The sequence below is a fragment of the Molothrus aeneus genome, chromosome 13 (genome assembly GCF_037042795.1).
Source record: "Molothrus aeneus isolate 106 chromosome 13, BPBGC_Maene_1.0, whole genome shotgun sequence".
NCBI classification, from domain to species: domain Eukaryota; kingdom Metazoa; phylum Chordata; class Aves; order Passeriformes; family Icteridae; genus Molothrus; species Molothrus aeneus.
In genome coordinates this window covers 5,496,643-5,522,385 of record NC_089658.1, presented here as the reverse complement: position 1 = coordinate 5,522,385, position 25,743 = coordinate 5,496,643, and the positions used below count along the sequence as shown (strand labels likewise).

General features: G+C 40.3%; 2 protein-coding genes and 1 long non-coding RNA gene across 9 annotated transcripts in view; 2 read left to right on the top strand and 1 right to left on the bottom strand.

The window, feature by feature from the left end:
* Nucleotides 1-3,012, top strand: part of ENTREP2 (endosomal transmembrane epsin interactor 2) — a 92,276-nt gene extending 89,264 nt beyond the window's left edge. For all 4 annotated transcript variants that reach the window (XM_066559145.1, XM_066559144.1, XM_066559146.1 and 1 more), the window contains one exon: nucleotides 94-3,012. In XM_066559145.1, the coding sequence (XP_066415242.1) occupies nucleotides 94-282 (189 nt within the window). In that variant the 3' untranslated portion in view covers nucleotides 283-3,012. The remainder of the gene's footprint in view (nucleotides 1-93) is intronic.
* The window catches only part of APBA2 (amyloid beta precursor protein binding family A member 2), an 83,992-nt gene continuing 60,038 nt past the window's right edge, over nucleotides 1,790-25,743 (bottom strand). For 3 of the 4 annotated variants that reach the window (XM_066559139.1, XM_066559140.1, XM_066559141.1), the window contains exons 5-13: nucleotides 22,348-22,493; nucleotides 20,985-21,020; nucleotides 19,347-19,433; nucleotides 15,558-15,743; nucleotides 12,689-12,868; nucleotides 11,430-11,642; nucleotides 10,517-10,636; nucleotides 5,208-5,348; nucleotides 1,790-3,725 (exon numbers count right to left, since the gene is read on the bottom strand). In XM_066559139.1, the coding sequence (XP_066415236.1) occupies nucleotides 3,654-3,725; nucleotides 5,208-5,348; nucleotides 10,517-10,636; nucleotides 11,430-11,642; nucleotides 12,689-12,868; nucleotides 15,558-15,743; nucleotides 19,347-19,433; nucleotides 20,985-21,020; nucleotides 22,348-22,493 (1,181 nt within the window). In that variant the 3' untranslated portion in view covers nucleotides 1,790-3,653. The remainder of the gene's footprint in view (nucleotides 3,726-5,207; nucleotides 5,349-10,516; nucleotides 10,637-11,429; nucleotides 11,643-12,688; nucleotides 12,869-15,557; nucleotides 15,744-19,346; nucleotides 19,434-20,984; nucleotides 21,021-22,347; nucleotides 22,494-25,743) is intronic. The other variant, XM_066559142.1, reaches the window with a different exon arrangement.
* Nucleotides 9,741-11,675, top strand: LOC136562367 (uncharacterized). The gene is made up of 2 exons (XR_010784505.1): nucleotides 9,741-9,934; nucleotides 11,325-11,675. It is a non-coding gene; the product is annotated as an uncharacterized lncRNA (long non-coding RNA).

Below are 25,743 nucleotides of genomic sequence, written 5' to 3'. Positions count from 1 at the left end.
AAATATTATCCAGAGACTGAAGCTTTTAAACGAGAACTTTTCTCACCCCGTTCTCCCCATTTTTTTCTCCTCCCCTCCTGCCTCTCCCCGCAGGTGATGACGAGCTCCCAGCAGGGCGCGGGCGGCTGCAGGAAGCGGCTGCAGGGGGATCTGCACCTGCGGAGCTGCGGCGCCCTGAGCTCCGCCGCGGCCCCGGCGCGCAGCCGGACCGCGCTCAGCCGCGCCCTGGAGCGGGAGCGGCCGCACAGCCTGATCGGGGTGTGCCGGGAAACCATCCTGTGACCGGGGTGTGCCGGGAAACCATCCTGTGACCGGGGTGTGCCGGGAAACCATCCTGTGACCGGGATGTGCCGGGAAACCATCCTGTGACCGGGGTGTCCCAGGAAACCATCCTGTGACCGGGGTGTCCCAGGAAACCATCCTGTGATCCGAGTGCCCTGGGAAACCATCCTGTGACCGGGGTGTCCCAGGAAACCATCCTGTGACCGGGGTGTGCCAGGAAACCATCCTGTGACCGGGATGTGCCGGGAAACCATCCTGTGACCGGGGTGTCCCAGGAAACCATCCTGTGACCGGGGTGTGCCAGGAAACCATCCTGTGACCGGGGTGTCCCAGGAAACCATCCTGTGACCGGGGTGTCCTGGGAAACCATCCTGTGACCGGGGTGTGCCCAGGAAACCATCCTGTGACCGGGGTGTCCTGGGAAACCATCCTGTGACCGGGGTGTGCCGGGAAACCATCCTGTGACCGGGGTGTGCCGGGAAACCATCCTGTGACCGGGGTGTCCTGGGAAACCATCCTGTGACCGGGGTGTCCTGGGAAACCATCCTGTGACCGGGGTGTGCCAGGAAACCATCCTGTGACCGGGATGTGCCAGGAAACCATCCTGTGATCCGAGTGCCCCGGGAAACCATCCTGTGACCGGGGTGTGCCAGGAAACCATCCTGTGATCCGAGTGCCCCGGGAAAGCATCCTCTGAGAGGGTCCACAGGTATGTCATGGCAGCTGAGAGCTGTGGAAGAAACCAGGACTGGGACAAACACAACTAGTGGATGACTTTAAAAGGAAAAAGTGTCTTCCTTTGGAATTCCACTTTTTTCCCCACAGCAGGATGAGAACGGCTGTTTTTCTGAATGTAAATTTCAGCCTTGATTTTTGCAAACTTTTAATTGATTTATTAGTGAAGTCATAACAAGTGTTTTCCCAACCAGAAATGCATTTATTTCACTGTACTTATAGAAATGCTACTGATGCTGCCCAGCATTTCTTGAAAACCATTGCAAACCCACCAGAGACTGGCTGTACAACTTAAAAGTTGTATTTATTTAATGTACCTCAAAGTGTTTTAACTATCGTCAGTGTTTTAATAAAAAAGTATTTCTGGACTTTGCCTTTTCAACACTGATTTGGATACAAACATAAAGGTGATTTATACACATACACAGTGCCCTTCTAATCCATTCTTCCAGTGTCTGTCATTCCAGACTAACCGATCTGTCCAATTAAAACTGCTCCCCCTCCCAGGGCTGCCCTTTTAAGCTGCAGTACTGGCTGCAGTGTGGTTTATTCCTGCTCTGTTCTGAATGTTCACCACTTCAGTCCTGCAAGTAGTGTGTGACCAAGAACTGATGGTAAATCCCCTCAAGTGTGTGACCAAAAGATGCAGTAGGGAAGAAGACTGAAATTCTGCATTTTTCACAAACTTTTTACCAACAGCAACTGATTGGAAGTTAGAAGAATTTTTATCTAGCCAAGCCTTGAGTATTTTCAAAAAGAATTGTTACTCCAATTCATAGTTTTGACAATTTTATTACTAAAACATGTTATTGTGGTTCTGCTGTGTTTATGATTTATTTAACATTGATCTTTAAAAAAATATCAAAAAGTAAATATTGACACTGATTTCATTACCAGCATAAACACAGGTCTGCCAGCAACATCTTCCAGTGCAAGCTTCATCCTGGCTCTTTCAGAGGAAATTGGAAAGGCCTTAAAGAGAAGGTTCTCATAAGAACCTACCACAGGTTGATGTTTCAGGATTTTAATTTTTTTGCAGCAGTGCTTGTCAGTAGCCTTAGTTTCCATTTGAGGTTTAATCATATACTGGTTTCATTTGTGTCACTCTGAGCTGGGCAGACACCCTGTGAAAAGGTCACAAAGGAATGTAGCTGAAGATGGGTAGTTTAAGTTTTACAGATTCATCCATTTTAATGTATTTTAATTATAGCATGCTTCTGTATTGATGTGAAGTTACAGTGACATCCAGTGGCAACAAGGTATGCTAATTGAAAGCTTCTACTCTCAAGATCATAATGATACACAAATTCCTAATTCAAGAGAATATTTCCTTAAAAAAAAAATCTGTGACCTTTGCAACTGCACTTAGATGAAGAATTAAATGATCTTCTACTTGGAATTTTTTACTATGTAAAGTTACACAACAAACAAAATAAGCAAGCTTCCTTTCTTATTTCAGATTTATTAGTGATAGGTTAATTCTTTCCTAAGGTCAGTTGCATGCAACACACTACTCCTTGAAGTACAGTCATCTAAAGCTCTTTAGTTACTGCATGGTAAGGCTTCTTAAGTCACAGTGTATTTTCTTCAAGGCCTTGGCCAAAAGAAAAAAAAATAGACAAAGTTACACCAATTAACATTTATCTCATAAGGAATACAACTTTACTACTAGGTTTTTTATCTACACACATTCTAATACTGCTGATGGTGCTAGGTTATTTGTCAAAACAATTTACATTCAGAACACATTGCCTTAGGAATAAGAATGCTTTATAAAAGACAGAAACAGGTAAGCATGGCTTTCCCATTTTGAGCTATTATGAACAAAAAGGTAATATGCAAAATATATGCAAAAATGAAAGAAAAACAAAACCCAGCCCAACACATACATTACACAACCTGTGCAATAAGTTATCCATGAAACAACTCTGTTAAATCATAAAAATCACAAGCATTAAAAATAAATATGTATCTAAATAAATATTTTGATTTTAATCTTGTGGCAATTATTCTTTATTTAGCATATGAAACACTTGTTACATGTTTATGTTCACACCTTGCCAAACAGGTTACACTTGTCATAACAATACCAAGTACTACAGTGGTTTTCTTTACAGTAGAGTCTAAAAGTTTGAACTGCACACATTCCTTTCCACTGAAATACCATCAATTCAGCACCAGTTTTAAAATTATGCAAAGTCATCAGTATTGGACCACTTTATGGGACTGGGATTTTTTTTTAACTTGAGGCAGCCAGAACTTTCTCTAATTGCTTCTCTTTGCCTTCTCCTGCAGTCTCATTCATCAAATATTCACATTCACTGTGTTATCAAACAAGACAGACATACATCACTCCACATAAAGGTTACAAATAAATATGGTTTAAGTTCTATGAGAAAAGAGTTTAGAAGATGTTCAAAATACTTAAATGTTTACAAAGATTTTTGTCAGTGATTATTGTCCTTGACCATCCTTCTGAACACTTTTTGTCAAAGAAATAGAAAGGAAGGAGAGAAAAGGCAGAGACACCTGTCTGTTCCTTGTTCTGGAGTCCTCAGGTCAGCTTCCAAGCCTTTCATTCATACAAAATACAAAATTCTCTTCAGTTATGACAGCTTCAGCTTGGATGGAAGATGTTAGATGTACAGGGGGGTCTCTTGACCTGTTAGGAGCCTGAACATGGCAGCTGGCATAGTCTTCATGTGAATCTGTCAATTGATTACACAGACATTAATAGAGCTGGTACTAGTTTAAAATAATCCAGAAGGCCCCATCTGTGTCTCCCTGTGGTCAAAGTGCATTTTTTGTCCTGGCTTTTATAGATTTTTTTTCCTAGAGTTTCTAGTTCAAAGTTTTCTGGTTTTAGGATGCTGGTTTGCTGTCTTTGCTTTTTTTCATGTGGTTTGGGGTTTTTTGTTTAGTTTAGTTTTGTTTTTTAATTATTTATTAATGTTAACTACATGATGTGACATCATATAGTTTTAAAAGCCACCTAAACACTTTTTGTTGATATACTCTGCTCCAATTACAGTAAAATTTACAGACCTTAAATAAGAAGTAGCACAAATATCTCTGAAAATTCATTCTGCTGTTCTGGTATTAATGGAACTTAGATTTGTATTCTGTCTTCCTCTCTGTGGGAATGTCATTTCATATTTTCACCTAATTACAGTATGATTTTCTGAACACAGAACTTGGACTTTGCCACCAGATGTTCAAATGCCAATCAAGAGTTTGGTGGAACAGTTTCTCCTATGGCTAATGTACTTCAGTTCCTTCCTCAAGGAGTCCTGGGGCTCCAGTCCCCAGTGCCAGAGGATTTCACAGACTGACAGAGTCCAAGGCTCAGGTAATCAGGTCTCCACCAGAACTGGACTTACAGCCCTAAGTATCTGCTGGACAACACAAGAGGAAGAAAGGGAAACTTTACTGACTGATAATTCAGACCCTGACCAGCTGCCTTGGTATCTTCTTTTCACACTGTAAAGAAGAAAAGTTTCATGCTGTTTTCCTATGATAGGTGAGAAGTTACACAGTGAAGGGGGACCATGGAGGGGCTGTTGGAATTTACAGCTTTGCTCCTGACAAAGTGCACATACTCTATTATGATTTGTCAGGTATCATTTTCCAGGAGGAAACCAGTTGTCTCTAATTTTTGTCAGAGGAACTAGTGGGAGATCTGGCCAGGGTTCTGTATTTAGACTACCATTAAATTCAGGAGGGATTTGGAAAAACTGGACAATCTTGCTTATTCATTGCTGATCTCACTAGAAGTACTGGAGAGTGGTGTCTTAACTTACTTCCAAGGTAAGTTGGAAATTAAATTATTAAAATGTATATCAGTTTGCATCTTTCAGACATAGTAATTAGTTTCTATGGAAGATGCTGTAGTGATAAGAGACATCTTCACAGCCAATATCCCTGAGTGGTTTCTTTCTTTAATCACTTGATTTAATTCAGACAGTAGGTTGAAGGTATAGAATTATGCCAGAAATTCTTAAAAATGAATGGAAAAATGCAGGGAATGTGCATCATTAGTTGTTAAAAAAACCCAACTGTTAATTGCTTCTTATTAGTACCAAACTTAATTTACTGAATTGGTGATTTTATGCTGTGTTGACACTCTTTTCCACTGAAACATACATTCTTTCAACTATTTTACTTGCTTGATAAAGGCTTTGTTCCCTTACCTCTCCCACCGAGTTGGACAATGCTTGCACGATCTTCTCGTGAGCCGTAGCCACGACGCTCTGCCCGTTGATCTCGATGATGCGGTGTCCCACTCTCACCCCGCCCCTCTCTGCTATTCCACCTCGCATCAAGCTGCAAATCTGCCAGGAGAAAGCAATGCTTACTGAGGCTTAGAAACATCATCATGCAGCCCTTACTGGCATTTAATGAGTGGTGACACTGTCAAGATTCCAGAAGATGCTTGTTGAAAGTATTAATCAATGAGTTTTTAAATGTTACTTTAGTGGTTTGTTAGAGGGAGGTTTTTTTTGAGATTTCTGCCTGTTATAATTTGCATTTTCAGTCTCTGACTGGGAACATAAAAATACCTTTCACAGTGATGCAGGTTGTAGCCATACAAAAGTGGAGACAGGGGAAGAGAGATTTATGCACTGCTGGGACACAACCTCCTGTGCCCCTGCAGGAGAGGAGGGAGCTCTGCTCTCCAGGGTCACAGCTTCCCTCTACACTGGTCAGTGCTGCTGGCCACAGGGAGCTCGGGATGGAGGAGGCAAATTAGGCCATTCTTCTTTAACTGGCAGCTGAGGTTCCAGTAAAGAATTTGGCACAAGTTCTGAATGTTATGACCCCTACAACTGGGTAATAATTCTACAAGAAGAACTACATCCAGCAGACACAGTCCCAGCAGACATTGCTACCTAAAGTATTCTGAGGTTGCAACATGCATAGAGTGCATGCAGAAAGAGAAATCTCAATCTGGTGTGGAGTTGAGAATGTTTCCTCCTTAGCAACAGTATCTATGCTGCAAGGGGATCCACCCTGGCAGACTAGACTGCTGTGCATTAGATAGAAATTGCTGGCAAATTATTTCAAATTACTTAGTCCATGAATCACACAAGGCAGATAATGTACAGCTCCAATCTCTGGAACTAAGCAGACTTTATCAGCGCTGGGATTTACCTTTTGTTTACTGAGAAAAACCAGTTCTTGGAGGAAAAGAAAAGAGTGCTGGAGCATCAGCTGATGCCTGTTTGTGCAGTTACTGTCAATGGTTAGAATGATATGCCAAGAATCATTATTTGCTGTGATCTGGTCGTTTGTTCTGAGCTAAATACAAGTATGGTCAGATGGGCTTGTGCCCCAGTGAGTTTGTTATCTAATTCAAAAGTGCAGTATGTGGGGATGTGGCCAGTCTGGAACGTGTTGAAGGTAAAACATTGTTTGTGGTTGACTGGAATATTTTCCTGGATGGCACTAGCACCTTCCTTCTTCCTTTAAACTCCTCTCCACAAATCACAATGCTATAAAAAAAGAAATCCCTTCTCACTTTTAGTTCAGACTGTTTGATTTGAGGAGTGAGCATATATTGTTATTCTGTGCTTATAAAAATTATATTATATTCTTTGCTTTGCCTTTCTCAGCCTGCAGAAAACAAAACAAAACACAACCAAAAACCCAACACATTCCTCCTGCAGTGAGATTTATCTTCCACCATGCTCTCTCCAGTGGCTGTGTTACCTCCTGTAGTCCTTAAAGTATTTCTGGTGGGCTTCAATGGAAAGAAGCACTCTCACTTCACAGAATTGGGTCTTGAATTTCAGTCACGTACAATGTATTTTTTGCAGGTCGTCCACCTTCTAATCACACAGCTCACAAGATAAACTCTACTACACAGATCTCTTTTACAGAAAGCTTCTCAATTTAACTCACTGCTAGAATAAGTTTGCTCCTTGCTGTTGGGGAGCAGTAATCAGAAAAGACAAAAAGCAGCATGTACTAAAAAAAACCCCTGTAAATATATTTTTCGTGGTGTACAAGAAAATAGAGAGACGGTACAGCTGAAATGAAAGCTTTTAGAGCAAATGGAAATGTGATCCCTCACCCCACTGGCATAAAGGAAAAGATAATGGCTTGCATATCTATCCAGAGCCCTTTTCCCTGCTTGGCTCTCAAAGCACTTTTAGCACTTTTAATACCATCAGCCAGTTTTTTCTTTCAAACAACCCCAGACATAGAAAGTGGTCTCTTCATTCAGGAATCTCTCCAGGGGAGGCAGGCAGCTTCCTTTTGTGAGCATTAAGTGTTTTAATGAGGTAGAAAGAGAAGCAGACAGAGGCTGAGTGGCTCTGCCCAGACTTCCAGACCCTGCTAAGCCAGGGACAGAACACACAGAGAAAAATACATTCTGCATTTACAGCACACATTTAGTGACTCCTGTATTTGCAAGGGCTGACTCAAAGCAGCCTTAAGAGTTTTGTCTCCAGCCAGTGGAGCTATGACAGCTGAAGCTGGTGAGTTTAAACTGAGCAATATCTTTAAGTAAATATGATTTTATTCAGCCAGGACTCTTTAACTTGTATTTGTTGAACATGGCAACAGCTATAATATTAGATAAAGCAAGACACAGCTGCTTCTTGTAAGCAAGAGTCTATATTCTCTTGACTCTGTAAACTGAAGGGCAAAGAAGGAAAAAAAAAAGGTGTAAACCACACTGGTTCAATCCACTCAGCTGTGACAGGTTTGCAATGCCTTAGACCAGCTGCAGCACATCAGATGTGAAACTTCAGTAGCTTCACAATCAGTTTTATTGCAACTGCCCATAGAGTAGCAAAGCATTAGGATAAAATAGTGCCAGACAAACGTTATTCTGTGTAAATGCCTTAATAATAACCTTTAATAACCTATTAAAACAAGATTTCTCCTCATCTCACTTTTATATTACACTGTTGAAACCCTGTAATTTTTTTTTTAAATGACAGTAAACAAATGCAGGGAAGAATAAGATGTTCTATAAAGTTTTACTGTGTTTTTAGATAGCTTGTGCTAGGCTAGGGACAGGGTAGATAGAGTTCTCAGAGAAAGTGAGATCTAGACTGAGAAGTGGTGTTTTATCAGCAGTGAGAATATAACTGGTAATTCACAGATTTTTTTTCACAATGAAGAAAAAAAAGTTATATACAAGGACCAAATCTAGAAGACAATAATGTGATACATAAGGACCATTTGTATTTAAATAACGTAATTTTAAAAGAACTGTAGCATAAGGACTGTCAGAAAGTGCCTGACAGGTCATCTAATGCTCAGCTCCCCATCACACAACACTCATAGCTGTTATGTGTGTGTGCACAACATCCTTTTTCAGCTGCAGCAGTGCAGTGTCTGCATCTGCCTGACACCCTGTGCAGGCAAAGCCAGCTCAGATGGGATTTCTGTGTGTTTATGGGCTATTCCCACTGTAATGGCTGTGCATCCTGCACAGATGAGATAGGCAGGGTGAAAAGGAACCACTGCAAGGCTGCTATCAGGGGAGGCACAGAAATAAATCCCAGCTGCATGGATAATGAGGTAATGGCCTACCAGAAAGAGACTTTTAATTATATCTGTTCTGACAAGCCATTTATTTCTTTGCTGTGCTAATGCTGAGCCAACAAAGAATAACAATATTACTTCTGGATCCAATCATAATTTGTAACAATTGCTGGCAATTACAAAAGTACTTTTAAAGAGTAGAGTGTCAAACTACCAGAGAGATATATTTTATAGTTTTATTTTCAAATGTTGAAAGAGTTTTTCAGAGGAAAGGATTTTCCAGGCCCAGAGGTTTGTCTCCATAGCAGCCTAACAAAAGATGTTACTCTCATCTTTTTGTTCACTGGCTTTCATATTCAAACAGGCTTTTCATAAATGAAATGCTCTGCAAGGCTTTTTTTTCCTATATGAAAAGGAATTTTTGCTGCACTTGGTGAACTTTACATTTGATGTAATTTGAATGTTGTTCATTTAAGTGGAAGGAATGATGATCTATCAGTGTGGTGACAAATGGCCAGTAGATGGAGGGAGCACACTGTGACAGGAAACAAGCAGAGCCTGCAGGATTTACTGAACTGAGGCTCCAATCATGTAGGAGATGATTAGCAGGGACAAGATGAATAGATTGTCACACAGACTCGCTGTCCATGGAAGGGCATGGGATGCTCCTAATCCACCTTGGCCGGATCCATTTCCCCAGCCCTGATCCCACCCCCACCAAAGCTGTGAATGGGCTCCTGAAAACTTGATAATCACCTACAGTGATGCTTACAGGTATATAAATATATTCCCTTGTTTGGTCATGGCACCAGTGGAACATACAAGATTTACAAGGGTGAGAAGTAAGGAATGAGATCAGTGCCCTAAAGAGGGCACCCTCTGTGAGATCAGGTGAGACCAGATCCTGGGGTAGGAACCACTTTAGAGTGCATCCAGCTGGACCAGGGGTGCAGCAGTGTCCTTTATATGTGATCTTAGGCAGGAGCATTTTAAACTTGGTGGAGTAGTAACTGAGAGATGGCCAGGAGAGCTGCAAACCCACTCCTGAGCCATCTGAAGTGCAGGAAGGCACATGCACCACAGCTTACAGTTACCTGCTCCTTTTCCAGCTCTCAAAGGGTAAAAAACAGAGATCTGGCAACTTCAATCAATGCATTTCACAGAACAGGGGGGGGGCAGAGCCCACAGCCTTTGTGATGTGGTTTCTCTGTGAGCAGCCTGATTATTTTTTTTCCTAGACTGGAGGAAGAGGAAATGCTGATGGTCCTGCACTACAGCGAGTCCCTAATGCTAGTGGCAGCCCCCAGAAGGGCCAGTGACTACCTGGGTTAGTTGTGTGGGGAGTTTGCTCTGGAAAGGTCTCAGAGAATGGCTTGGGAAGGAAGAACTGAGAGAGGAGGACCCTGAGCTGCCTGGGGTAAGTGTTCACTGCCACATTTGTTCCCCTCTTTGCTGCTGCTATTACAGGGAAGCTGCAGCACACAGAGGAGGGGTACCTGGGCCACAGCCTATACAATTACTTTGTAATGAGAGGTTAGCTTTTATAGGAGTTTAGTTTCAATAACAGGAGGTCACAATTATATTCCCATGCCTACTACCATGTGATCCACATAAATTATGCACAGCAGAAGAAAAATTAAAAGTCTTAGTGAGTGTGTAATGAAATTTTAAAAAGAGAAACAGAATCAGATCTAAGATTGAAGTGCTATAATTGTAAAAACCTTTTTCAGCATAACTAATGACAGTTTTACATGATCAGGCTATTGCACCAAATAATCTGGGCTATAAATCTTGTTGTTTATTATGTAGGAAAATCCCTCAAGAATTTCTCCCAGTGTCATCCATTTGCATTATATTACTTAGAGACTGTAAGGTTTTAATAAACAGTAGAAAAAGTGAGGTCATGCAAGATTCTCTCAGCACTTCCATATGTTTTTTGAAAAAGAAAAGACAAAAAAGTAAAGGGAAAAACCCCAAAACAATCGTCACAGAAACTTACAATTCCATTCTGTACACTGAAGCCCAGCTGGTATTTTAGGTCTGGTCGTTTTATGAGGACAGTAGTAACAGGAGGACAGCTGACAATGTTCAGTTTGACTTGTGTCTGATTCTTGAGTCCCTGTAAGATATTCAAAAAGTCAATATTTCTGAAATGAATCTTACTGAGCCCTCATCTGTGTTTCCTAATTGCAAGAGAATTAAGCAGCTGATCTGAGAAAGACCAGTGAGAGTTAACAGAAATTGATTGTTAACTTAGAGATACATTTCTCTTATTTATTTCCCAAGATATTTGGCTCAACAAAACATTAAAATTTTGCCTGCAATTACTACAGAAATTTAAATGAATCTTCCAATAAAAACCCAAACTGACTACTGCTTGCTCTTTTCCAGCATCTGGCTAATTAATCTCCTGATTCTGCTGCTCTTGGTAGATCTGCACAGACATCAGATTTAGTTTCCATGACTAAAGATAATGCATTCTGGGATTCCATCATGTCTGCAGATTCTTCATCTGCTCACTTGATCTGTCCTGCAGTCTTCCAGCCTCCATCCATTTTATCTGCATGGAACCCAAAAATGCATAGGAGATATTAATCTTATTTTATGCTGGAGGCTGTGAGGAAGTTTAAAACTTTGAAGACAGCTGAGTAACTTAATTTAGGCAACTTTTAGAGACATGGCCTCATTTGTTACAGCCCAGTGATAAAACTGCAACATGTTTTCCAGCCCTAAATTTCTGTGCATTATCACTCCTGAATCTCTAATTCTGCTTTTTGTTAATGACAGATTACTGGGTTTTTTTGCAGTGATATGAAAAATTGTATCTGCTGGAAATCTACAGGATCACTTGTCAGAAGATTACACCTGTGTTGTCCTACGATCTACAGCATAGAGTTGTAAGTCTGGGGTACCTTTATGATCCCTTGGCATGTTGCAAGAGGTAGACCAACTAAACTGGTACCATTAATGGACATAATTTGGTCTCCAATGCTCAGTTTTCCTGAACGTGCTGCAGGGCCTCCATTCATCATGTTGGCCAGGATAACCGTGGGTAGAATGGATCCCCATCCAGATTCCACAATCACCACCCCAAGAATTTCTCCCTTCTGTTTTTCTAGCTGGAGCTGCAATTAAAAAGGAAAAACATTTTTTTTTGCTTTGATTTGTCTGACTTTGATCATGAGTATCTCACTTGTTCCCAAATAACACCTACAAATCACAAACCAAATTCTGTTCTCTGCCATTAGGTACTTCAGGACTTCAGTGTTAACTGTGGAACACACAGCTGTTTCTTTTCAGGGGCACTTGTTTGTTGAAGGTCATAGAAGTTTAATAAGCAAAGCACTCACACATGGTTGACTCTGTAGGAAGTGGTGGAACTGGATGCCAAGGGAATCAATGCTAAGGAAGTTTCTGTCTGTGGAACCAGAGGGGGAGGCTCTAACATTTTGTGGCTAAGGCAGTGCCCGCCAGCCAGGCTTTGTTCAGCTCCACTCCTGCCAGCACTGCTCAGGTTCTCTTGATCTCAGGGCTTGTCTGTCCTTCTTTTCAGGCAAGGATCTCTTAATGATTATTAACATTATTATTGTTAATAATATTGTTAATTATTGAATATACTAGTGCCTAGCATGTTCATGTAAGGGAACATGAACTGTACTGTAAAAGAAGCCTTCTCCTGAGCTGTCAGTAACCACAGCACAGCTAACACCTAGAAAGTGGAGCAAGAGTTTAAGTAGAGAACAAGCTCTTGAAGCAAATACAGGGAATTATTTTCTCTCCAATGGGGAAGGACAGGGAATGCTGATGGCAGCTGACTTCTGCTGAGGTTATCTATTGCAGAAAACCACAACTCTGCCAGCTCTTTCTGTGTCAGTACTCAGGTGAAACATAAAATCACCTTACACTGTGTACTGTGAATAGCACAGAGCTTATCTAGCTCAGATGTAAATGCACTTTATTACTGTTCTGATCAATGGAAACAGAAAGACCCTGAACATGAAAACAAGAAATCCTAATAACCCACAGAGCTGGTTTTAGTACATAGGACTGACAAAGGACACATCTTGAAATTGTAACATCATTTTAAAATGAAAAAAAAATATTTTTGAGAATATTTCTTTACTGTGAAAAAAATGGATCAATCTGAAATGAAAATCCAAAACTAGTTTACCTCTTTGCAGTTCTCTGAATTGGAGAAGTGTATGAGATCATCATTGTACATCTCTTGGGTATTGATGATGTCACTGTATTCTTTCTGACTGAGATCCTCTGGGTTAATTCCATTGGCTCTTAAAAACTCTTGGTAAGCCACACTGAAAGCCTGACCAATTGACTGAGCTATGAGCTGTGCCTAAAATGTAGAAAAAAGCAGCTCAGAGAAAGGACAAATCAACAGTTTAGCAATGAAACCACAAGAAACCAGGAGAGGGATTGGATTTTAAGACAGAATCAAAATAAGGATCCTGCAAAGTTTCTGCATTAGCATGGATATAAAGTCACTTTAAGGTCTGTTGTACAGAAAGAACCCATTCCATCCAAAATCAAATTTCAAACTCCATTAAACCCCCTGCTGCCGTCCCCTGCTCAGTACCCTGCAGCAGCAAGCAGCCATGTGCTGCCCATGTGCTGTTGCAGTGGGCACTGGAGAGGCCTGGCTGCAGCCCAGCCCGGAGCAGAGCTGTGGGAGGGAGCCACGAGCCTGCTCTGAGCACAGGCTGCCTGCAGGGCTGAGGGGAGCAGGGGTGCTCTGCCTGCACAGACAGCTGTGCCCTGATGGCTCTGGCTGTGGTGTCACCTGCTGCTCGTCCCCCTGCCTTTGCAGGACTGAAAGCACTGCTCCAACACAGCCACCTGCTCCCCTGTTAGTGCCACAGTGCCTGTCCCACACTGCCAGATCCAGGGATACCCCTGCTTACCCACTGCACATCCAGGACAGTGTTCCCATTAACACCTCGACTGGCAACGTCAGGGAGCATTTCAGGAGTGCAGCCAGAGCCACTAAAGCTTGCTAATGTTGAGAACACCCATTCAAAAGCCCCTGTCTTTCTTAAATTTTGGAGCACTTATCTGCACATTCCACTAGATGGCAAGGGAACACAGAGAAACAGAGATCAGTAAAAGGAATATGCAGTCACTTTTTCTACATTTGAATTATATTTTTCTTATTCTACTGCAGCTCATAGGAGAATGCCATGTTGAATTTTGTATATTTTTGGATCATCACTTGTGTGGTCATTGGGGCATATGAGTAACTCCTGATGATATGAGACATTAATTGCACCTTACATGCCCTAAAAATATTACTAACCAAACCTGTATTCTGGAAATGCAACACAGCTTCTTAGTCAGTCAGTAGCTTTTAAATGCATTTCAAATGCATGGGCTTTTCTGGCCATTATAAATCTGTATCTTTTTACAATCTACTGATCAAGTGTTTTCTTTGATGCTAAAAGGTTGTTTCTGTATTTCATTTGTGCTGCTGTACACAAAAGCACCAATCTGCTTGACTGGAAATGACTAGAAAATCAAGGACATCAGTCACAAATTGTTTCTTCAAATTTTAAAGCATATTTACAAGTCTTTGCTCTATACCTAGAGGTTTATACAGAATCATACAACATGCTGAACTGGAAGGGATCCATCAGGATCAAGTCCAACGCCTGGCCCTGCACAGGACATCCCCAAAATTCCACCCTGTGTGCCTGAGAGCATTGTCCAAATGCTTCTTGAGCTGGGTCAGGCTTGGTGCTACGACCACTGACCTGGGCAGTATGGGAGTGCAGAAGTCACTCAGGACATTTTCATATCATTCCATTATTAAAGTTCATCACTCATTACTGAGTCCTTCTGATCTCCATTGCCACTGCTTTCTCTGTAGTTCATCCTCTGCTTTTGCCTTCATTCTACCTTCCCAAAGCCAACATCTCCAGATGTCATGCTCTATTCTATTGCTGCCAGTAACAGCCAGTTCTTACATCTTAATTTCATCTCTATCTCTGAGGTCTTATGAATGTTTATGAAAGCATTATGCACAATTTAGAGATAATGTAATTAAGTTGCTTGAAAAGGTTATCCAAGCAAAGCTGTGACAGAGCTGAGCTAACTGGGTCTCAGAACAACCCCAGTCTAGAACTCTAACCTTTAGACAATGCCATTTCTCCTTCACAGGCTTAATTGCTTTAAAATAATGAAAATGGATTGCTTAGCTCAGAATATATGCAACCTCCGAGTTATGACTGTCTGACCCAAAGAACTCCATTATTTTTTAATTGGTATTATATCCAAATATATACCTAGAAGTTATATCTATAATTGTTCCTATAATAACAGTGATGACAAATACTTTGTACTGCCTCTTACTGTCAAGTTAGAAACAGCACAAATTTTGCTTTTTCTGTTTAACTGGCTTGGTATATTTTTCCATAAATGTTTTAGGTTGAAGTCCCTTCTCTGCCACTTCAGACAGAAGTACCTAATTCACTACAATCCCAAACCTGGATATACAACAGCAGTAAGGCAAGGTTATCTTCTTTTGTCACAAGAGGTATGGGATGGCACATCAGCACTTTTCACAACAGTGAAACAGGATGTACAGCAGAGACGGACAGAATTCTATGGTTCTATTCAAAAATTCTAATTCATAATCTTTCGTAGGGATGAGGAAAGAGAACTGAAAAATAAACAGCTGAATGTGTTCCTAAACAGCAAAGGATCAAGTGGCATGTTTGAGAGTACATACAACTACAGGTCAGTAGCCACAAGGGACCAGGACTGGGTAGAGGGCAGCCTTGTGCAGCCCTGCCAAGGCAGTAGAAGGACTTGGCTTCAGTTAAGAAGAGGTCCAGAATGGTTCCACTTCATTCCAAGTGCCTGGAGGCACATGTGTGTCATTTTGTGCCAACCCACTGGACTAAAGGATGTCATCCAGGATGAATGATCAATTTGATACCCACAGGTTAACTTTGCCCATGAATGGCCATTGAGTTCAGAGCTCTCTCCATGACCTATGTTGTTTAAATAAATAGATCCCATTTACTTACATCCTCTGACTCAAAGACGTGGCAGATCATTTTGTACTGCTTCTTGCCCTCCTGGGCGCCGGGGGTGGTTTCGATGCAGTCCTGGGAGGCGGAGCGGGGCATGCGGCGCCGCGCCATCAGCACCACGATGTTGCCGATGTCGGCGATGTAGGAGATGGTGCGCAGCGCGTGGTCCATCATGGTCTCCTGCACACAGCAAGGACAAACAGAGCAGTTCTGCATGCCTGCTGCTCTCCTGCAAACACTGCAGCTGCCCTCTCCTTGACAGCCTGCTGCTTGAGAAAGACAAAAGCTACAGAAGCACTTCCTAGGGGCCCAGACTGGATATTCCCTCCAGTCAAAGGGAAGCAGAGCAGCTGTCCAAGGCATTGGCTTCAATGGAAGTGCTGCCTGAGCAAATGCAGCATGGTTGCTACTGTAAAGCAAGAATGAAGAGCTATGCTACTGTTTTACATTTATTTTCATGCTGTTGGAAAATTATATTATTCCTTTACATATTTTGCTGTTGTTAGGATGAACTGTACTTAAGAAAATAGAAAGGGCACACCTGAAATCTGCTTCTGGCTGGGGTAACTGATCAGTTTGGAGAGTTTTTCCAGGTTTTATCTATTGCTCAAACTAGAATCAACCAGAAGCATAATAGTTGTACTGATCAAACTAGTTGAGGATATGTCCTGACCATCCCTGTGCCTCACCCTGAATAGCTAAAAGCATCCACAAAATTCCATCTTAATTGGAACAACAAAAAAAAGTGGTACAAGATAATTCACAATTTTAATAACTTATATAAGCAGCAGCGTTCTTTATGTAAACAGCTTGGCACTAGTTTAGCATCAGTTGAACAATTTTCTAAGGCCTAAGGAAGAAGGATTGTTCTTCAAGTCAACAAAAGTAATTGTTTTTAGAATTTCAGTACAATTTAACTTGACAGACAAAACTACAAATTATCATTGTTTGTTAGAACCACTTGTCTTGCTGAAGATAATCACTACCCATAAAATTATTGTAATGATTCTTCTCAGGCTTGAAATAATGCTTATCCCTAACCCAGGAAAAGTAATGATGGTTAAGAGGTGGTTTGAGGAGTGTCTCTAAGGGCTGCAGGGGCTCAGGAGGATTTGCAGCACTTCTGTCAGAATGGAGAAATGTTTTATAATGGACATGTCTCAGCAGGATGCTGGGAGCTCTGCATAGATAAGAGATAATTGCTTTTCAGCAGTGTGCACCAAGTATTGTGTAAGGGTGTAATCATACATGCAGTGTGCACAAGAGTGAATGCATTGGGAAAATGAAGGCATTTCATCTCACCTGCCAAGAAAGGCTTTCTGCCCATATCATCACACAGAGGTTACTTAAATGGTTTGAGTTTTTTTATTTTCCCCTTGTAGGGGTGAAAGCAATCATTCCTCCATCCCTCCCACATTTTTCCTGTTAAGAGTAAGGCAAATACTATCTAGTGACTGTAAACATGAGTTTACTTTTGACTTACTTGTGACTTGCCTTTTTCCTTTGTCTCTCCATATTCCATTGTACTCAATTTTCCATTACCAATATCTCTTTTTCACCCCTCTCCTTTATTACTTTCCCATAAATCCCTCCATCTCTACCTATTTGCTTCTCTGTCCTTTCCCTTATCCCTTTTTAAGTCCCATCCATTCCATCCTTGTTGTCCTTATATTCATCCTTAGCAATTCAGCCTCTCTCAGGCTTTTCTGAAGCCATTGTTCTCCTGTCTAGATTGCCCTTTCTCAGATTCTCCCTTCTTTCCCATGGAATTCTTTCAGAATCTTGTTTGTTGCTTCTCTTGAAACCCAAAGAACAGCTGAAGGAAAAAACCTAAGCATTCCTCCAAGCTTTAAAGTGCTGTAGTCCTGTGGGAGTGTGAAGACAGCCTAATGAGTCAGGCAATTTTGTGGAGTCAGTCATGCACCAGAGGCTCTGCACATACACATTTGTGAGCATCTACATCTTTATTTTTCTTTCTTCATTTTCCCAGCTGCTTCACTCCCAGCTTCTCTTCACTGACTGAGCAAGAAGCTGGGAGAGGCTGCTGTGGGTTCTGCTGGTTTGGGGCTTTGTGGGGCAGCCCCACAAAGCTGTGGCACAGAGAAGAATTCCTGTCCTATCAACAAGGCACATGGGCAAACATAAGACTGCTCCCACTTCATCCCTACTAAACAGGTGCTTGATGGCTGAATGTGTTCAGCAAGTAAATGCATAAGCACCCAGGAATGGCAGGGGTGCCATTTCCTTGTGCTGCTCAGGGCAACAGAATCACCACTGCTGGCTCCCTTCCAGCCTGGGAATGCACCTGACTGGTGCTGCTCAGCATTTTGAACCTTGCTGCATGTCATTTCCTGAATGGGAATTTAACATTTTCATTCAGCTGTTGCCTCACGTGAGCTGTACAACACTACAGATGGATTAAAACACATGGCATGCTGCAGAAACAGGGTTTATGTAATTGATAAAGCCCTGAAAGTACAGATTGTCTCTGCCAGCTGCCACCCCAGCTGAAATAGACCCATGGTAATTATACCAGCCAGGAACTTCACTAGCACTGAAAAATGTTACCAAGCCAAAAATGCTAAAAATCATGGGAATAATTCTGTTATAGCTCTCTGAAAGACACACTGTAAAAAAAATCCAAACAAAACCAAACCAGCAAACTAACAACACAACTAAAACCCCAGGGAAAACACTACAGAGCTTGGAATTAGAACAATTTCCACTATTACTATTTTCATCTGGTTGAACAGCTCAGATATTAGACTCCCCTTATTATGGAGTATTGCATTTTGCATCACTACAAATCTCAGGGGATCAGAAGAGTAAGATGCCAGTTCCTTTGGCAGTTTGTGGGCTACTTCAAATGACCTCCCTTTTTTTTTTTTAAACATTGGTGTTCAGCTGAAATGCTGAACTATTTAAAGAAGTAAGAAGAGTGACTTCCACTAAGACTAATCCTTACTCAACAGACCCTGTACCTGTTAACTGCCATACATTCCAGCTATAAACTGTAGCTCTTCATTCATCAATAACATCCCCTAAACAAAAGAAAACTTGACATGATTTACTTCTGACAAAACGTTGCTAAAAATGCCCTTTTCAATGCCTCTCATAAGAATGAAAATTTGAAGACTTCCTGTAAGTATGATCAAAGTTATGAGATCTTGTGAGATTACTAAATATTGGGATCCATGTATTTAGTGTAAATTTGTGTAAATATGTATCTAGTTGTAAATTCCTCAAAACCTCCTTTTTATGAAGATCACCTCTTGTTGACTAGACAAGCATTCCTAGAAGATGAGGCTGATCATTGCTGTGCTCTCCAAATGCTGCTTTTACATGAACCATTAATAATATACCTGAGTCAATAGGATGGTGGCTCAGATGTGATTTATGGGAAAAAAAATTGAGATGAAATGTTACAAATGGCAGGATACGAATGGCTTAGTCAAAGCAGCAAATGACTTCCCTGTTGGACTGTAAATCTGGGTTCTGAAGCTGTTCCAGAGGAATGGTGTACATGCATTCTGAAAGGCTTTTGAATATTTTTTTGAACTGAGTTGAATTATAGCTCAATTATAGCAACATCCAGACATCTTCCAATACATCAAATAAGCAAAACAGGTGTCAGTCTTGTCAGTCTATTGGCAAGTGCTAGAACAATAGGAGCTTTTTCTGAATACTCTGAATGCCTGAATTTATCCAGGTTCAATAAAGTGTCCCACTAACTGTGCACAGTCTAACTCAACATTATTCTCCAAGAGTTTAAATCCAACTTACCTGTGTGTCTGCATTTAGAACTTTGATTCTCTGTGTGGAGATGAATAAATCCACTTCAGTCAAGGCTTGGGAATCTCCCTCTGAGGTCTAAAAGATAAATGATGTTTTACAAGGGAATTATTAATTTTCAGAATGACATACTCATGGACTGCTTCAAGCATAATGTGATGTGATACAACTGCACTTAAAACCATTACAGAGCTGGCTATTCAAAGGTGTTTCTAAAGACATGCAAAGAGTACATTTATTGCACAGACAGAGTGAAGCCTACTCTGATCTTTTGGGTAAGAGAGAATTTTTGGAGCCTGTGGGATTGGCAGCTCAGTCATTAAAATTCTCTATTTATAGCCAGAACGGGTGAAAAAGTGTGGCTGGTTTTTGCTCACTTTCTCACTGATGCACTTCAGTACTTGAGGCACCAGACTTGAGAAAGTAGGAGAACTGAGAAGGTGACTTAGTTCCCATCAGCTCTTTAGCCCTTGCCACCTTCAGTGAGCTCACCAAAAAAAAGTGTAAACTGATGCTCAGTACTGTGGTGAGATTTAGGATTTTTTTTAGCTTTTGGGGTTTTTCCTAGAAAATAAAGAACCAAGCACTGAACTAATGTTTCTCTCATATCACAGTAGGCCATCAGGGGACTTTTAGACCACAGCTTCTTCTGAGCACTGCTCACTAGGGAAACACTTCCATATCCCATCAAGAGCCAGAGGGATTACAATGTAAAGCCATGCTCCAATGTGAGTCCTGGCTCTGTCCACTTGAGAAAACAGGAGAAGAGGTGGCAAAGCAGCTGCTACCTCTCACTGAAGCATTGTCCAAGAGCTGCCCTAGTTCTCTAGTCCAGCAGGAACATATGGATTCCTCCAGGCTGCTTGGGCACAGGGACCACTGCAGCTGGTATTGAGCAGCACCTGTGGCAGCAGCCTCAGAATAAAATGGCCTCAGATTGTCTCAGCCTGGGCTAAAGGCAGGCACCAGTCTCCAGGTCAGACACTGGCTCATGATGAGAATTATGTATTTGCTAATCCTTTTTGGAGTTATAAAGGCTTAGCTATGCCTATAATTCATTTAGATTAATTTTATTCTAATTATCTTCCAGCAAAACACAAAGCAAGCACATACTTTGGCAGATGCTACTTGTATTGCTTCCATCCTTATGGTGATATTTTTGTCATCTGTATTTAGTTATCTGAAGTATTGTTTTTAACAGTGCAATGTTTCCTGTATGAATTGTTCCAGCTACAATGTGGTGAATTTATTTTGGTTTTAAATATCAACAATAACTTAATAAATATACAGTAAGTCACAGCCACAGGAAGTACGTCTTACTGCTTTGGTTAGTAAAATTAAAATAAGCATTACATTCAAAAACATCTCCCAGATAACAATGGCTGTACATCTGGAGTAAACAAATCACAGGTATTCAACAGGAGAAAGGCAGCAGACAGGCACTCCAGCAAATGAACAATGAAGAAAATGAGTTCATTTTACTCCATTCACTATTCTACTGCAGACCAAAGAAGAAACCAAAATGACAACTTTATGAGGATCTGTAATGAAAGACATGACACTCCATGGAAAACAAGGACAACAAAAATGTAAGTAAACGTTAGCATTCAAGAAAAACAGTTTACACACCGCTTTTTTCTTGATTTTAGCCGCCTTTTGCATCCTCTGAGGAGTAGCATAAAAATAAGAATGCAGACAGATGTACACAAAGGGAAAGAGAAAACACAGTGTGGGAAGTCAGGGAAACTTTGACTGTGAATCCAGACTGCTGAAAATTAAAAAACTGGGAGCAGTGGGGGATGATGTACAAGAGAGAAAGGTTTGTTTATACCTTATACAGTTCTCAAGCATAATTGGATTTCATGGCATTGTGCACTTCACAATTGATTACAAAAGAATTGGTACCAAAGTGTTGTCTGTTATCAGCTGCTCCCAACACTTATCCTGCCAAATTTACAGCAGTCAAAAATGGCAGCACATGCATCTTAAACCCAAGGTTTTGTCTCCATGTTGATCACACATCTACATGTAACTGTTCAACAAAACACAGCTCAAGCCCCCTGCCATGACTGTCTAGAGCAGTCAGGTACCCCTGGCAGATTGGGGACGGCATTAATTCATACAAGAGTTTTTAGGGAGTTAATTGCAATCAACAATTACTTACTGTAGCTTGAGATATCACAATATGCTAAATAGAAACAGAAAGGTTTGGAAAGTTTAAAGAACTGGACCTTTCTTGCATTCCACTAAATGCTTGCATTTCTAAATGCTAAGTCAATCATGACAATCTCTTGTAAGTGGCCTTTCCAAACTTGTTTTCTTCAAAACTGTGCAAATTTTAGCAACTAAATACTTCATTGACTATGCACATACTTTTTCTCCTAATATTTAAATCTGCCTTTAACAGTGTGTTTATTCAGATGAGATATTTACAGCAGAGGTAAAATAACTTCTAAAAATCTACTACTTAGATTCTCAATCAAAATACTATTTTCTTTACAGAGCTCTATGAAGCAGTCTATGATACATTATTTACAAAGAAATTGTTCACTGTAAATAACACCAAATCCAAACACAATAGCAATGAATATTCTTGTCCTAAAAAAGTAATAATATAAGTAATAATATTAAGACTAATTTTCTTAATTTGTAGTAAGATAAAGGAAGTAATAACAGAAGAGTAAAACCACAGTCAAACAAATACCCCAGTGCTTTGCCACTGGAATATTTTCTAATTGCAATCTGCAATTTGTCTCTCATACTTGAATTTGTTAAACAGCTTCCAAAGAATTTTGAATAGACTCCAGAATAATTTCTATTTTGCTGTATGAATTTTTACAGCAAGCACTGTAAAACTAATGGTATTTACAATACTGATCTATCCTTACCTAAGTGCACCTCAGGAGAGGTTTGAGGCTGCAGATCCTGCAGCATTGAGGGCTCAGCTGTTAAAGGATCAGAGAGTATTCTAGAGGCCAGGAAGATGCCCTACCTTGACCCGGCTCACTGCCTCCTGGGCCTGCATCATGCGGATGTTTTTGGAGGGGTTGCGCTCGGACAGCAGCTGGGTGGAGCCCAGGTAATTGGCTGCAAAGATGATTCCATCAATGAGGTCCTCAGGTTCACAAGGCCCTGGAACTGACAGGAGGCATTTATGGTTACTGCCTTCCTAAGGAGTGGGGAGGTGAGAAATTGAGTAAAGGATATTGAGGCTTGAGCAACCTTTCTAATACTGGGACTGTGCTCACCATCCTCTTTATTCAGCTGTTAAGCTTTACATCCAACTTGATTAGATTGACAGTAAGGAACAGTCATTCCAGAGTTTGGCTTGATACTGAACATTTTTTATGCCTCAACAGTTTTATAAAAGAAATGTGCTTTGAGCTAGATCCACTTGATGACCTTCTAATGCATTTTTTTTTAAGTATAAAAATCTTGTGTGAGGAGAAAAATTACACTGGAGGGGAATGTTAATTTTAAAAAAGGCTTATTGTTTGGTGTTCAATTTATTTATAATTAAGCCAATGTGGAAGATTATTATCTGGAAAGAATATGTGCTATACTATGCTATTAAATGTACTGAAATAGTGGTTTACACATACATATTTCAGTGAGCTTTTCTATCCTTCATATTCCCATTCTAATTTAGCAAAAGTCTTCCAACAGAATATAAACATGATTAAAATGAGTGACTTTCCTCTTTAGGCAGTGTTGCTGACACTTATTCATCCCTGCAGATCTCAATCCACCTGCCAGAAATCTCAACTCCCAGTCTTTGTGATTCAGGACTCAAGGTTTATAAACATGTAGATATATATTTATAGCAGTCCTGTACTCTTCAGAGACCTGACATTAACTAACAATGCTTGTACAAATTGGAGGCATTTGGTTTGTTATCAAACACCATAGTTTTAATCTTCATTATATACCACAGAACACATGTGATTTACCTCACATCTGTACAAATCCAGTAATGGTTTAGATCTTCATTATAACACAGAATAGTATTCTGTGGAATTAAAATTTATGAAGTATTGGGAAAGCATTAAAAAATATCTTGACAATCTCCACTAGAAGTATGAAAACCCTCAATGAAATCCTTGAGAAGCCAGTAATTTAGAAGTCACTGAAACTCTTCATAAAGGCCAAATCTTTCAACAGCTCAAAAAACAATCCTTGTTCTTGCAGCCTTAATTCACTAAAAGAAATCAAAAGAAATGAAAATTCCACCAGAGCTCTGCTCCTGTGCCACTGCTTCTGTTTGCTAATATCTCTGTACCGTTATATTTTCAGCAGATGGGTGGGGTGTTTTGTGTGGTGCCTCTTCTGATGGTGTTATTCATTTGTCTTTTCAGGTCTAGAACTTAAGTCTCATACATTTGTACTTCTTCCAGCATGCAACAAAATACTCATGTTGCATGATATTGACATCTTGTTTCAAGGGCAGCAGAGAGGGAAATTAATTAAGGATGTGAATTTAACGTTAAGGTAGCAAAACTTCATTAGATACCTGCATCAACACACTCACTCAGAATTAAAGTAGCTTTAATTTTGTTTTCTTTCATTCACTTCAGGCTAAGTAAATGAGGCTAAATTGAATCAAGATTGCTTTAACTCTGAAATAGGCTTACCCACATGTTTAAATCAGTTTAAGTAAACTCCCTTAGTAGGTAATTTAGATTAATTTTCTTGAAATGTTTGTGTCTGAAGACAAGTAAAACTGCAATTCTTTGTGCAAATTCTCATATAATCATTACTACATCGAGCAAAATGCCCAGGGTATCTTTGGGGTCTGTGCAACCTATGGATTCTACAAAGGAAAAAACAATTTATTCTCATGTCTTGGCTGTTTGTGACAGCAATGGTGTTTTTAACTAACACCAAAATAATCTAGGGTGTTAAGCAATTTTATAATCTTAATGTTATTTATTTGGATTTCTTGAAGACTAGGGCTTTTTTGGTTGGATGTCATTGGTTGTCTTTTCAGAGCTTTAAAAAATGATGTTTTGCAGAATCATTATAGTAGCAACAGTCAGCTACATCATGTATAAATCAGCAGCATGCAGAAAATGCTTACAGCAGTAGATAATAGAGAAAAAAAAGACATGTTGGGCAGAAAACATTTCCAACATATATTTCCCATCATGAAGGCAACGTAAACAACTGTCAGGTAAAACAAGACATCTCTTGGAAGGACAGAATGGTGCTGAAAATTTTCAGGGTCAAATTGGGTCACCTGGGTGTTTTCTTCCCTTATCTCTGTCTGCTTTAAATAATGCAAAAATGCAGACTTGGCTGAGGTCCCAGCTCATCAGAGCACTTAAGCATGCCCTTGACTGCAAGTGTGTGCAAAGGCTTACTGATGAGCAAGGGAAGAAGGAACAGGTTTCAAATGTGAAGGTTAGTTTGATGTGAGCAAAGATTGGAATTTTATGTTGAATATTGGTGCTTAAACATTAGATAACTATTTCTGAAAAATTTAACTGCAAATTTCTGCTCTTGTCAAGGCAATAGAGATTACTTGGTTTTCTGGTGATCTATTAATGTAACAAGTATAAAGATAATTCTAGACTAAATAGACTATGTCCAAGCATTTTTAAATTAATATTTGTATTCATGAAATAAGAAAAAAAGAAAACTCAATCAAAAAGAAATCAACAATTCAGCATAACTGAATTCATTATTCTGTTAAGAATGCATTTTTACATCTGTCTAAGATCATGTAAGCCAAGGATTCAGACAGTATTTAGAGACTGCACTCTGAGCACAGAGCTCAGTTTCCTGCTGAACTATCAGAAGTCACTGAGACCTTGGGATGTGTGGCACTGCAGCAGATTTTTCATAAGGAGTAAATGGACACAGGGCATAAGTCACTTTGCAGAATGTCTATCTACTACTTCCATGTTCTGGCTGACTTCTTCATCATGCTTGTTACTGTGTAAGGGAATAAGATTTATGGTGATAGGACAGAGTGCAGAACAGCCAGAACCACTGAACACAGAACTAATTACTCCTACAAGCATGTAGTGGTGGTACTACTACTAAAATAATTCTAACAGTAAAGGACATTTAGATATGATAGATTAAAAGATATTTTTTCTGCTTACATGGCATATGAAAAATATTATTAATCAATACAAATATAGATATAGCTGCTGTAGTTAAGGAGTCATGCTGAAAGTGCTTTAAAACTGAATAGGAATATAACCAGAATATGGTCGTGGTATTGCTGTCAAAGCTCAGGGAACAGCAGCAGTGTTAGCTGGCAGAATCTTTTCTTATGTGCAGAAGGGTCCTGTACTTTTTGAGACTCTACATACAAATTAATAATAAAAACTGTGTTTTTCTCAGAGTTCAAAGAGCAGTCATGTAAGCTATCATAAGCTCC